The sequence below is a fragment of the Salvelinus fontinalis genome, chromosome 34, assembly GCF_029448725.1.
Source record: "Salvelinus fontinalis isolate EN_2023a chromosome 34, ASM2944872v1, whole genome shotgun sequence".
In the NCBI taxonomy this organism is placed as follows: Eukaryota; Metazoa; Chordata; class Actinopteri; order Salmoniformes; family Salmonidae; genus Salvelinus; species Salvelinus fontinalis.
In genome coordinates this window covers 18,405,775-18,420,413 of record NC_074698.1, presented here as the reverse complement: position 1 = coordinate 18,420,413, position 14,639 = coordinate 18,405,775, and the positions used below count along the sequence as shown (strand labels likewise).

General features: G+C 42.4%; 1 protein-coding gene across 1 annotated transcript; it reads right to left on the bottom strand.

The window, feature by feature from the left end:
* Positions 1 to 6,130: 6,130 nt before the first annotated feature.
* LOC129833383 (parvalbumin, thymic CPV3-like) lies at positions 6,131 to 10,569 on the bottom strand. The gene is made up of 5 exons (XM_055897951.1): positions 10,313 to 10,569; positions 9,632 to 9,699; positions 8,688 to 8,820; positions 7,134 to 7,243; positions 6,131 to 6,418 (listed from the first exon to the last, which is right to left on the bottom strand). Exons 2-5 carry the CDS (start codon positions 9,690 to 9,692, stop codon positions 6,393 to 6,395), a joined length of 330 nt encoding a protein of 109 aa, XP_055753926.1. The 5' UTR covers positions 9,693 to 9,699; positions 10,313 to 10,569; the 3' UTR covers positions 6,131 to 6,392.
* Positions 10,570 to 14,639: the final 4,070 nt, after the last annotated feature.

Here is a 14,639-nt window from a genome sequence, read left to right as displayed (position 1 = left end):
TCCACCTTTGTATCAGCAAAGGATCTTGTTTGCTGACTGACATTTCCCCCACATTTGCACTGTCTGTGTCTACTGAGTATTATCTCACCATCACATCACTGTCTCTCTCTCTCTCTCTTTCTCTCTCTCTCTCTCTCTCTCTCTCTCTCTCTCTCTCTCTCTCTCCCGCTGCCCTTGAGCCAGGATCATCTGCCTGTCACATGATCTTGTTCCCCTGTCCCCATGCAGCAGGCAGAGCAGTTCTAGGTCCTGTTCATTGTGGCATGCAAAGAAAAACATTTTTGCAACGGAAAAGGGAACGAAGTATTTACCATTGGACAGGTTCAGTCTGTTTTCTTCTGTTTGGTGATTAATGACCATGACCCTGTTGTGTTCCATTTCCTTTCTGTTTATCAGTCATGGCTGCTGACCCATCAGGGGTCACCACTCGGGTCCATTGTGTTCCCCACCTGGCAGCTTGTGTTACTCACTGGTTTCCCCAACCTTGTCCCCCTCCCCCCGACATGCAATTCCCCGGGACTTACAGTATAGGGTCGCAGATTGAAAGGCAAGTCACAGAAGATGACTCTATTGCTGTCTCTCTTTCTTTCTTTCACACTGCACGCATGTATGCACACACACACACACACACACACACACACACACACGCACACACACACACACACACACACACACACACACACACACACACACACACACACACACACACCATTCTTTTCTTCTCTGTGTGCGTCTCCTGTGGTCCTGGAGAGCAGATTCCCTCTGATAAGGTGGTGTGATCCTCTGAAATAAAGAGTACAGCTCACTGTCCTACTGTAAGTGATGTACTGTATGTCATAGACTGTTCTCTCTGTTACCGCATGGCAGGCGGTACCGGAGAGCGCCAAGTCTAGGTCCAAAAGGCTTCTTAACAGCTTCTACCCCCAAGCCATAAGACGCATGGACAGCTATTCAAAGTGCCCCCTCTTTTATGCTGCTGCTACTCTCTGTGTATTATCTATGCATAGTCACTTCAAATCTACCTACATGGACATATTGCCTCAATTGTACACTCAAATGTACACTCTCGTTGGCTGGCCCTCGCTTCATACTCGTCGCCAAACCCACTGGCTCCAGGTCATCTACAAAACCCTGCTAGGTAAAGTCCCCCCTTATCTCAGCTCGCTGGTCACCATAGCAGCACCTACCTGTAGCACGCGCTCCAGCAGGTATATCTCTCTGGTCACCCCCAAAACCAATTCTTCCTTTGGCCGCCTCTCCTTCCAGTTCTCTGCTGCCAATGACTGGAACGAACTACAAAAATCTCTGAAACTGGAAACACATCTCCCTCACTAGCTTTAAGCACCAGCTGTCAGAGCAGCTCATAGATTACTGCACCTGTACATAGCCCATCTATAATTTAGCCCAAACAACTACCTCTTTACCTACTGTATTTATTTATTTTGCTCCTTTGCACCCCTTTATTTCTATCTCTACTTTGCACCTTCTTCCACTGCAAACCAACCATTCCAGTGTTTTGTTTTTACTTGCTATATTGTATTTACTTCGCCACCATGGCCTTTTTTTATATTTTTATTTATATATTTTATTTGCCTTCACCTCCCTTATCTCACCTCACTTGCTCACATTGTATATAGACTTATTTTTCACTGTATTATTGACTGTATGTTTGTTTTACTCCATGTGTAACTATGTGTTGTTGTATGTGTCGAACTGCTTTGCTTTATCTTGGCCAGGTCGCAATTGTAAATGAGAACGTGTTCTCAATTTGCCTACCTGGTTAAATAAAGGTGAAAAAAAATAATAATAATTACCTCCACAAACCGGTACCCTCGCACCTTAACTCTGTACCCCCTGTATATAGCCTCGTTATTGTTATTCTACTGCTGCTGTTTAACCATTTGTTACTTTTTTTTTAAATGTTCTTAAAACTTCTTAAAGCATAGTTGGTTAAGGGCTTGTAAGTAAGCAATTCACTGTAAGGTCTACACCTGTTGTATTCGCTGCATGTGACAAATAAAATGTTATTTGATTCGATTTTTCATTTGATTTGATGTTTGGACTGATTGACATGTATCGGGCTTATGTACTGTAGTTGTAGTAGTAACTTCCTGGTAAAATCTAGCCTACATCTAGAAATGTCTGGCTTGGTCCCATTGCTGCACTCTAATTACAGTACAGTGTAGTGGCATGCCCATAATTTCATTAGAGATTAAATACAGTTTGAGAGGGCAGCAGCTGGCGAATGAGTAGCCAGGTGTGGGTTTGTAGGGTTTGGTGTTATGGTGCTCCCGTGTCCTTAGAAGCCAATCAAAACAGACTGCTGGGAACAGGTCAGGAATGGAATGGGTAGAGAACACAGAGACAGACTGCTGGGAACAGGTCAGGAATAGGATGGGTAGAGAACAGAGAAACAGACTGTTGAGAACAGGTCAGGAATGGGATGGGTAGAGAACAGAGAAACAGACTGTTGAGAACAGGTCAGGAATGGGATGGGTAGAGAACAGAGAAACAGACTGTTGAGAACAGGTCAGGAATGGGATGGGTAGAGAACAGAGAAACAGACTGTTGAGAACAGGTCAGGAATGGGATGGGTAGAGAACAGAGAAACAGACTGTTGAGAACAGGTCAGGAATGGGATGGGTAGAGAACAGAGAAACAGACTGTTGAGAACAGGTTAGGAATGGGATGGGTAGAGAACACAGAGACAGACTGTTGGGAACAGGTCTGGAATTGGATGGGTAGAGAACACAGAGACAGACTGCTGGGAACAGGTCAGGAATAGGATGGGTAGAGAACACAGAGACAGACTGTTGGGAACAGGTCAGGAATGAGATGGGTAGAGAACACAGAGACAGACTGCTGGGAACAGGTCAGGAATGAGATGGGTAGAGAACACAGAGACAGACTGCTGGGAACAGGTCTGGAATGGGATGGGTAGAGAACACAGAGACAGACTGTTGGGAACAGGTCTGGAATGGGATGGGTAGAGAACACAGAGACAGACTGCTGGGAACAGGTCAGGAATAGGATGGGTAGAGAACACAGAGACAGACTGCTGGGAACAGGTCAGGAATGGGATGGGTAGAGAACACAGAGACAGACTGTTGGGAACAGGTCAGGAATGGGATGGGTAGAGAACACAGAGACAGACTGTTGGGAACAGGTCTGGAATGGGATGGGTAGAGAACACAGAAACAGACTGTTGGGAACAGGTCAGGAATGGGATGGGCAGAGAACACAGAGACAGACTGCTGGGAACAGGTCAGGAATGAGATGGGTAGAGAACACAGAGACAGACTGCTGGGAACAGGTCAGGAATAGGATGGGTAGAGAACACAGAGACAGACTGTTGGGAACAGGTCTGGAATGGGATGGGTAGAGAACACAGAGACAGACTGTTGGGAACAGGTCAGGAATGGGATGGGTAGAGAACACAGAGACAGACTGTTGGGAACAGGTCTGGAATGGGATGGGTAGAGAACACAGAGACAGACTGCTGGGAACAGGTCAGGAATGGGATGGGTAGAGAACACAGAGACAGACTGCTGGGAACAGGTCAGGAATGAGATGGGTAGAGAACACAGAGACAGACTGTTGGGAACAGGTCAGGAATGAGATGGGTAGAGAACACAGAGACAGACTGCTGGGAACAGGTCAGGAATGAGATGGGTAGAGAACACAGAGACAGACTGTTGGGAACAGGTCAGGAATGGGATGGGTAGAGAACACAGAGACAGACTGTTGAGAACAGGTCAGGAATGAGATGGGTAGAGAACACAGAGACAGACTGTTGAGAACAGGTCAGGAATAGGATGGGTAGAGAACACAGAGACAGACTGTTGGGAACAGACTGTTGGGAACAGGTCAGGAATGGGATTATTAGAGAACACGTGTTATAACAAGATGTGGTAGTACTCTCTTTTCCTGAATGTTCTTTATTATTTTACTGTACAAGTTATTGTTATTATTATTTTATGCCATTCTACAGTCTACAAGAACACGGAGAGTTATTTTAATATTACTGTATTTGAGATAAGAACCAGAAATTATCCATTATTACCACATACTGTACTTTTGTATATATCAGGCAAATTACAGGACTGAAAAAGCATTAACCATGTTTTCTTGACATCTTGCGTCTGCGAATTAGTTATATGTACAGTCACAGGATCTAACAGATACTCCCCGTATAAAGCAGGTTCCCAGCAGGTAATGGGAGCATGGTTGGAATGCCAAGGCAAATTGCCAGCAGGAATGAAGTCTGATGAAGCATGGTGCCCAAGCCAGTGTCTGTTGTAGCCCACATGCAGAATACCACGGTGTGTCTGGCACTGGCTCTCTAATGGTCTGGTACTCTGGTTGTCTCAGTACAAGGGTGTGAACTATGTTCGGTCAACGGCTGCTCTCTATAATGGCCAGGTTCTTGCCTCAATGTTTAGGTTTATGAGCAAAAAGGTGTCATTTAATGGTGAGGCTCTAGTATTTGGGTGTCTGCTTTACTGTCATACAGGGTGTTGTTTCTTTGTGGTTACTAGTTCTAATCCAATGTGCCTCTTAAATGTACAGATTAAGTTAATTGCATGCAGGTGCACAGAGCAGTGACAAGTTCTCACAAGTAATAAATTATCTTTGAGTGTCAACACTGCTTGTAGGTACAAACCTAATCAAAGAGCGTCTCATGCCTACTGTATCTGTTAAGCAAATGATACACAATAACATAGAATTGAACTGTATCACACCGTGTCAATACAATTTTGGGCCAAATCCTAACAATTCAACACAAATCATGTATTGATGTCAGGGGGAGATTGACGTGAATCATGTGCACATACAGGATCTTCAAGGATTCGGTCCTGTGTGCATTGCCCTCCTATCTGTGGCTCTACAAATCAAATCAAATCACATTTTATTGGTCACATACACATGGTTAGCAGATGTTATTGCGAGTGTAGCAAAATGCTTGTGCTTCTAGTTCCAACTGTTCAGCAATATCTAACATTTAATCTAACAATTCCACAACAACTACTAATACACACAATCTAAGTAAAGGGATGGAGTAAGAAAATATACATATAAATATATTGATGAGCAATGACCGAGCGGCATAGGCAAGAAGCGGTAGATGGTATAAAATGCAGTATATACATATGAGATGAGTAATGCATACATACCATTATATTACACTAAGTATGTCAGACAGCTTTATTACAAAGCTTAGGTCAGGTGTCACACGATCCTGCCATGGTGACCCTCAGGTATCTATCAAGGTCACCTCCTCAGGTTTCCCCCCTTAATCTCACACACACACACACACACACACACACACACACACACACACACACACTGTCCCACTTCTCCTCACATCTGACACCCACTTGTCTGTCAATCAACCCACTGCTGATTGTTGCTGAATTACGTTGCCCTGTTGGGTGAGGTTTATGACCCGTCAGACACGACACAGGTAAGGATGTTGCTCAGATGGCTTACCAAGAGGAACGATTTGCTGTGTGCAAGATTAAAATCAGTATGTGAATTTACATTTCAAAATGTTCCCACTGAGATTTTAACTTTGGAACACCCATCCTAAGGATTCCCCCCAATTCTAGGGCCAGTCTGTTTGTGTTATTATACCAGCTCCGTGTCACCTACTGTGATGCCAAACCGTTTGGCATGACAAGGACAGAAATGGAGTAGGCAACAGCACAAATAGATCTGGGACCAGGCTACCATAATTCCACCTGTGATTATACTGTCATTGGCTATTGTTACACTTTCTCACTGAGACCCAATTCAATCTTATATTTCAAGAGCTTCTGTTAGGCAGGAATTATGTTTTGTATAGATTTAATGAAATGCTTTGAGACTGTGAACTTAAATTAAATAATAAATAATAATTATATTTTATATAAGTTCACAATCTCAAGGCATTTCATCACATCTGTACAAAACAAGAGACACTGAGACTGAAACAACTCCTGCCGAGACTGTCCTACTATGGACACTGTACTGTACAATACTGTGCACACTGTCCAATATGGTTATCACTTTGTATGGCATTTTATAGCAACACTGTGTGGCATTATTTCTGGACAATTCATAGTTGAGTAAAAAGTCAATAACCAAGGAGGAGATTTTAGAATGCATTTTATTATTTTATTTTCTCAGTAATTTGGTAAGTGATACATTTTGGGCAATAATATAATGACCTGTCTAAAACATATGCAAAAAGCAAAAATAAAAATCGGTGAGTTGTAGGTAGTCTGAACCGGAGGCTTGCAAAAAAAGAATAAATGTTTCCAAATAGATTGACAGATGGAAAACTAAAGTTATAAATCCTAGCGCTGGAGTGGGGCGAGGAGAAAGAGATATGGAGGGTGTTGTACAGGTATTCAGGATAGGACCATGGCCTGGAACTCTGTGGGGAGAAAGGAAAGACAGGAAGATAAATAATTAGCCAGAACATGAGAGAGAAAAGACACGTTAGGTTTGGCTCTTTGGTTTGGGACATAGTGACATCTCAACTAACTCAATGAATGAATTTGGGACATAGTGACATCTCAACTAACTCAATGAAGGAATTTGGGACATAGTGACATCTCAACTAACTCAATGAATTTGGGACATAGTGACATCTCAACTAACTCAATGAATGAATTTGGGACATAGTGACATCTCAACTAACTCAATGAATTTGGGACATAGTGACATCTCAACTAACTCAATGAATTTGGGACACAGTGACATCTCAACCAACTCAAGGAATCATTGCAAGGATGCACATTTGAGAATATTTTACCAAGATACTACACTATATATTGTAATTGAGACTGCAATTGACAGAGGAGGTTCAATGTAGAACTGTAAAAAGTATTTATATTGCCCATTGGCAATTACCATTCTGTAATCTGCTTACTATCATAATGCAACCAGATTCAGACCTGTATAATCTCAACTGATTTGGTATCGAATGAGATCACTCCTTTAAACTTCCATCGAAATAATCAAACATCACTCTCATCCACCTCTTCATCGCCGTCATCATCAACAACAACAACAACATCATTGTGATCATCACCATCGTTATAATTTTCATCATCATCATCATCACCAAACTAGTGTAAGATACACACCATCTGCTCCAATCATGCCGTCGCTGTCATCATCAGCAGCAGACATGAAGGCCTTGGTCTCTTTTTCAGTCAGGACACGGGCCCCGGGGTTGAACCTCTGGAGGAAGAATCTGAGACGCACACACACACACCGAGACCACTAACATACCGTGCTTACTTTGACGGGGCTATTCTACACAGTTGCCATGGCTGGCAACTCTGCAGAGAACCCTTCAGATATTGAGGAAGTAGTATTGTCTGAGTAACAAAGAAAAACCAATCAGACATTAATGATGAATGTACGAATGGATATTGTTTTATCCACATATCTTAGACATACTATGGTGGTCACCCTTTTAAAATAGGATTTTAACCTCAAGGATCTGTCCTGGAAAAAAGAACAAATAAAACAACTTTTGGAGATGTAGAGGACATACTTACTGAAAGCAGGTTTAATATGCCATCATTACAGTGCAAAAGGCTATGACCTATGACCCCCAGGACTCATGAATGAACAAAATAATGACAATTGACCATCTCTTGATGGGGGCGCACTAGTAAAGATGTGCTAGTTTACAAAGCCTATCTTCAAGAAGTAGCATACTTTCGAGCAAAGTTAGGTTGACGTTTATTGGGATAAGTCCTTGAGGCAGAACTGAGCAATTTCCGCTAGATGGGCCAGCTGCAAAGTCAAAATTGTCTATATTGTAAAAATGCATAAAAACAAATATTTGCTTTTAGGGCCTCCCAAGTGGCGCAGCGGTCTAAGGCACTGCATCGAAGTGCTAGCTGCATTACTACAGATCCTGGATCGATACCGGGCTGTGTCGCAACCGGGAGACCCATGAGGGCGACGCACAATTGGCCCAGCGTCATCCGGTTAGGGGAAGGTTTGGCCGGCCGGAATGTCCTTGTCCCATCTCGCTCTAGCGACTCCTGTGGTGGGCCGGGTGCATGCACGCTGACTCGGTCGCCAGGTGTACGGTGTTTCCTCCGACACATTGGTGTGGCTGGCTTCTGGGTTAAGCGTGCTTTGTGTTAAGAAACAGTGCGGCTTGACAGGGTTGTGTTTCGGAGGACGCACAGCTCTTGACCTTTGCCTCTCCCGAGTCCGTACAGGAGTTGCAGCAATCTGACAAGACTTTAACTACCAATTGAATATGACAAAATTGGGGAGAAAAAGGGGTAAAAAATAATAATAATAAAGAAAAATTAAAATAAATTGCTTTTTGTCTTGATTTAAGGTTAGGGTTAGGCATTAGGGTTAGCAGTGTGGTAGGGTAAAGGTTAGAGTTTGGTTTAAAATCCGATTTTATGACTTTGTGGCTGTGCAAGCTAGTGACCACTGCAGAGCTGTCTCCAGAACAAGATTCGTGAAAAAAAACACTAACCTGTGCAAAATGACAGGCAGCCTAACACGTTTAGTGCCTACAGAGGATACATTTTGATTTAGGCCTTTGCGGCATCAAGAACAATATATAGGCTATTTTCTTTAGGCCTAAATGTTGTAGTAGAAAAAACACAACGATTGTAGTTTATCACTAACTAAAAGTCCAACAATTGTAGCCAACTCACTTGAGTTCCTCCTCCTCAATGAAGCCGCTGGCGTCGTTGTCCAGGATCCCGAAGACTTTCTTCACCTCCGCGGGACTCTTTTTGGTCAAGCCACACTGCTGGAAGAACTTCTTGCAGTTGAAGGAGTCCGGTGCTGATGGGGAAAGGATGACATGAGAAAACATTAACAGGCGTGTTCGGCCTTAGCTCTGGTACAGGTCGTTAACGAGGAAGTGGGGGTAGGAAGTGGAGGTAGAGCTTGTGGAAGAACGCGGACACCAACCCTAACCTTTACCCCTTAGCCACCTATCCACCTAGCCAGAATTCATTACATATCATATGTTTTGCGAATTCATAACATATTGTACATTTTGCAAGTTCGTAACATAATGCACGTTTTTCAAATTCGTAACATATAACATGAATTCCAATTAGTAACATATCATATGAAATAGTTGATGGACATCCACAAATGAATGCATACAAAACGAAACGTAACACATCACTCTAAATGGAGTCTCAGATTTACACACAGAATAATATGAAATGCTCTGAGACCATGTTGCAGCTGATTCAAATAACCAACTCATCTGTTTAGTCTAGTTCACTCATAGGCACATCACATTTTGATTTATTCAAAAACTCCATTTAAATTAAGACAATTATTTGCATTATAATTCCTCCTGATACATTTAGGGACAAAAGAAACTGACAGAGACAACTGCTATCTATTCTGTCCTAAATGCTTTTGCAGGTTTTCGTGTGAGTCTACGTAGCCTAAATGCGTTTTCTCTAAAATAGGCCTCATTTTGATCCTATACTTCTGTTTTTTGTTTGACATCAACAATGGACTACCTTATTTTACTTGGTTTAGTATAGTGGATCTGCCCATCGCCTAGGCTACCACTAATGCGGTGTAGGAATCTAATGAAGAAAGCAATAATGATATGAGTGGAAGATGATACCTTGGCAGTCCTTCATAGCAGCGTCTATGGCATCAGCGGAAAGGATAGATGAGAGCGACATTTTAATCCTGTCGAATGAAAAAAAGTGGTGAATTATTAACACATTTAGTCAGGTAGGCTAAACAGCAATGCATGCTTCTTCTTTGAAGACAAGGCTTTGGTTTGAATGGTGCATAATATTATAATTATTTAGATAGCATATTTTAAGCACAGTTTCAGAGGCCTATAAAACATAGCCAATAATTGTGACACGCATATAGCCTAAGGTCTATTGATTCAGCTCATGCACATAACAGTTGTGTTGACATAATTTCTCAGTCATTTCCCTGAGCCCATTGCTTGATCTGAGCTAGGTAGGCCTACTCCAAATACCACTACTGGCAAATTATCTTTAGTCTGCCCTCAGACTCATCTTGGTCAGAATCAATATACTGAAACCCTGTAAAAGTATTTGCTAAAACGGATAGCAAAGAATTAATTAGATACTTCCTTAAAAGAAAATATGCCACAACTGTGTCTAATACGCTGTTACCGCATCCTTTGTCTAAACATTAAAGCCAAGTAAACTTCTAATTATAAACACAAACGAAGCAAATGATAAAAAAAGACAAAAGTCTATATCACTCAAAGTGGAAGAGAATGACTCCTCTGAGTTAAGTTCAGAGCGCAAAGTCAACTTACCGCGTTGAGGTTCTTGCCCGGTCGTTGATCCAAAAGAGACGAGTAAGGCTGTGCGGTGACTGGTGTCCGTCAGAGACGATTTATATAGGTCTGATTGAGGTGACAATAGGGAATGCTTGAATTACCTGTCTGAGTATCAAATTTTAACTGCCCGCCCCTGATCAAATTTCTTCCCTAACTAATTAACCTTTACCCTTTATAACGCCCATGGGCCGGAGACTGACTACTGTGAACATCAGTAACGCCCTTGTAAATGGCAAATTAAGACATCAGTGCATTATTCTATATCCCCTCCTCCCACACACCTAACCCAGTCCTCCTCCCCCTCTCCTTCCCTTCTCGAATTATAATACAGTACTATGGTACAAAAATGTGCAGTCTCTCTAGCCCTGTTTATACCTGGTGCCAAAATGCGCCCTTTGTCCTGATCTTGTCCACATTCCGATTTTGCCCACATTTTTACACAGGATGATTAAAAGAGAGGGTCTGGATATCAATCAAGTATAAACAGATCTACATGTTCAAATAATTTAATTCAGCATTGTACTGGCCTCTAAAATCCTTGACAGGTAGCACCATTGACATATTGCATCAGTAAATAAATCCATATTATTTTGAAAGAATATCTGTCAAATAATTTCCAAACAGGGAGGCACCAGCTAGTCTGTTCACAATGCAAACACAGTGGAGGGTATGCTGCGTAAGGAAGAAGGGATAAAAGACACATTTTAATAAAATGTGTAGACGCGACAAATTTTGATCAGATAGTTATTGGATCATATTGATCAGATTACGAAACTCACATGTTAGCGCAAGATGTAAACAAGGCTAATCTCTGTCTGTCTGTCTCTCTCCCCCCCCCCTCTCTCTCTCTCTCTATATATATATATATCCCCCTCTCTCTCTCGCTCTCTCTCTCTCTCCCTCTACAAACAGTCCCAGAGCTGGTATTTGTGTCACACATACAGTATATTGTCCTCAGTGAAAAGGGTCATTCAGTGAGAAAGCAAACTGCATTCAGAGAGAAGTCAAGTTCCAATAAACCAGATTCAATTATAAAGTGTGTAACTGGGTATGTGGATATTGGATGTTGAAATCGTTGTGGAGGTATACATTGTGTGGTATAGTAGCCCACAGCCCCCTGAGAATGAACCCTCTGGTCCAAATCCCCTGAAAATCTGTCAAAAAATGTGCCCTCATTTGGACTTAAACAGACCAAATGTTTCATTCCCTGCTACTCTGTTGGACCCACCAGATGGGGTTAGATTATCCCCTCCAAATCTAATAATACTAAACTCAACAGATACACACACACAACAGGGGTTGTCTATCACGAAATGTCATCATGACAATTTATTTAACCTTCTCTCACACTATAGGCCGGACAGGGGTAAATATTGAACTATCATGGAACTGTCCAGCGTTCTGATTAAAGGACACAAGGCCACCCTGTTTTTCAATGTCCCACTTGATTCTGCATGATGATTTAATGTCAATTAGGGTCCATACACACATGCACGCACGCACGCACGCATAAACTCACATACACACACATTTGCCTATGTCATCTGTTTTGGAAAAGAGTTTTGGGAAATGGAGAGAGAGAGCGAGAGAGAGATTGCATCCTTTCTATTGAGGTCATCCAGGCCATCCCTCAGATATAAATGGTCACACTTCTTTAGTATCATCACTGTAGCTGCTGGCGACCCATAGCGATAGGAGATCTAACAGAGTGATCCATTTAGAACAATGCTTATCTTTGCAATTCTTCACAGTGTTATTGAAGCAGTGAAATTAAATACTGCATTTGGGCAGCCTGTAAAATGTGACCATTGGCAGAATGCCTATACCTTCAGAGGACAACCCTGAAACAATGTCAGTGTATGTGGAAGTGAACGGAGAGGTATGCAGAGAGTGCATTAACCCTATCCCTTGGAGGATACCCTGCTTCTGGACTGTGGAGAACAGCTATTATTCATCATTGGACAAGGGGAAAGTTGAAGGTGTACAACCTGCATGTGGGCTCACTTCTCACTGTAAAGATGTGCATGTGTTAGTGTTAGGGAGAGAGTGCACTGCATAGGATGTCATCCGTGATAGAGATGGCATCTGATTTGTGTCCTTTTAAATACAAAATCTGCATAAAACGAATTATTTATCAAATTCATATCCTGTTATGATTCTCATCATTAACGTTTTAAAACAAAGTCTGACATTTAGCCTTGACAATTCCCTCGGCGTGTTTAATAACAAGTGGCACCACTCAACCAGAAATATGACACCCTTTGAGGTAGGGATATCGCTAAATATCCCCTATAGCCGGAGGCAGACAACAATCATAGACCAGCTCCAGCTTGCAAGCAGTTCAATTCAGTGAAGAACCACGGCGCGCGCGTGGGGATTTAAAGACTAGAGTACTTGGCACCTGCCCACCACAGCTTCAGCAGCGGAAGCAGGGAGCGGTCGAGCGCATCAGCTAGTGACCGCGCGAGCCCTACCCAGACCGCAGGCGTTAGTGTGTTGTGCAAAGTAGGTGGGTAAAGGTCGCTCAAGGACAGGTCAAGTGAACCTTATTTAAACGTACCATGCATATATAGGCTGAATATTCCAAGTAAAATGCACCTTTAGACTGAGTGTTCTAGCCCCACGGTTATTACATTTGCATGTATTGTACTTTTTGTGCACAAATTAATTGCATGACTGCTGAAATGATCGAGTGGGCACATGCGCTTAAAGAGTAGGAGTAGTAGTAGGCTGGATCACTGATCCTTTAGGACATATTAGGCTTGTATTTTCACTGTTTAATATTGCTGTTTTATTCTGGTACATATTTGGTGGGAGAGATGGTGTGGATAGTGTGTAGGCTATATTCTGCGTTTCCACTAACTCTCCAAACATGTACGCATGAGGAGAAAACATTTCCCTTGGGACCACTTTATGGTCATTGTAATATAAATGTAGTTAATTGATTCAAGGTTTGTAATTAAAATAATTAGAACTACTCCTGCAGGTCGCTCACTCACAGCCTGACCTCTCAAATAAGATTTTGTGCCTGGGCGCACGAACGAGAAATCGTGCGTCTAAGGTCTCCATGTCCAATGTCCGAAACCTCTTTCTAGGATTTGGGGCTCCAGCGTCAGATGCATGAGGGGAACTCAATAGGCTCCTGTCCCTGGTCGTATGTGAAAGAGAGACTGAGGAGGACACCGGATCGAGCGGTGCGCTTTACCGACAGGCGGTGATGTCATGCGCCATTCTGATACCTCATCGCCTATACGGTTACTGGCCGGTAATTTATTCATTTACATTTGCTAATTTTCCTTACAAGTTTACGTACGGACATGGGTTGGCTGCAGGAGCAAGCCTTCTCATTGTCCCAGGGCGATAGTCGTAATTTGTTTTGGCTAATCCGGTGTCGAACAGAAACGGATTAGAGATGCTCCGTTGCCACGGAAGAAACGGTTGTGTGTTGCTTATTGGGTTTAATCATATAGCAAATTGTGTAGACATATCATATGCAGTTCTAGATAATAGCCTAACAGCATTAATTCTCTGACTTCAGCGTATTATGATTACATGACATTACATGGTCCTGAAACTTCTGGTCGCAGGGGGTTCCGATAGCCGCTGTCCGTGGTGCTAAATCATATTTCAATGTTATTGGCGCTATTTTATGTTTGTTTGCACTGGCTTTTTCCTCGTGACAGTGTAACTATATCGCCAAATGTCCAATACCAAAAGTCAATGACTAAATCAGACAGCTCTGCCTGACATGGTTATAGTAGCCTAAGTCAATGGCAGTTAGTGTTCCCGTTTTGTGGGTGTATGGTTTAAAAAGTTGCACGAGATGTTGTTTCATGGTTCGTTCTCCGTTTTAATGTGACTCTTCAAACATACATCAGGGGCCGGTGTTATATAGTATGCCTACTGGTGGTTTGTCGGGACTGATGGTTTATACGGTTGTGGCTAGATGGAGTACAGCTTCATCTAGTTGTAGCGTCGGGGATCACAGTTGTTGACAAGTAGCATTTTAGCTAAGCCTAACACACACCCTTTAATGACGTTCATTCTCCTAACCTGATGTATTCATTATCTTAACCTGCTGCGTTAGTTCTCCTAACCTCCTACGCGAAGTCACTTCTTTCCGTAGTTGGGTTAGGTTTAGCTAAAATGTTACAGTTGTCAATGAATCATCAGTCCCGACAAACCATCAGTATCACAGTACCTGTTCAGGAGAGTGTAACATTACAGTTAACGTTCAGATAGAAATGTAACCTATCGAGGGAATCGCATCAGCTTTCATGATTATTATATTAATTATATTATA

Excerpts from the sequence above, each read along its gene's own strand:
- LOC129833383 (XM_055897951.1), bottom strand. The coding sequence starts at position 9,692 with ATGTCGCTCTCATCTATCCTTTCCGCTGATGCCATAGACGCTGCTATG. Across the intron at positions 8,821-9,631 it reads TGCTATGAAGGACTGCCAAG|CACCGGACTCCTTCAACTGC; the intron begins GTATCATCTTCC and ends TTTCCCCATCAG. Across the intron at positions 6,419-7,133 it reads CGGCATGATTGGAGCAGATG|AGTTCCAGGCCATGGTCCTA; the intron begins GTGTGTATCTTA and ends TTCTCCCCACAG.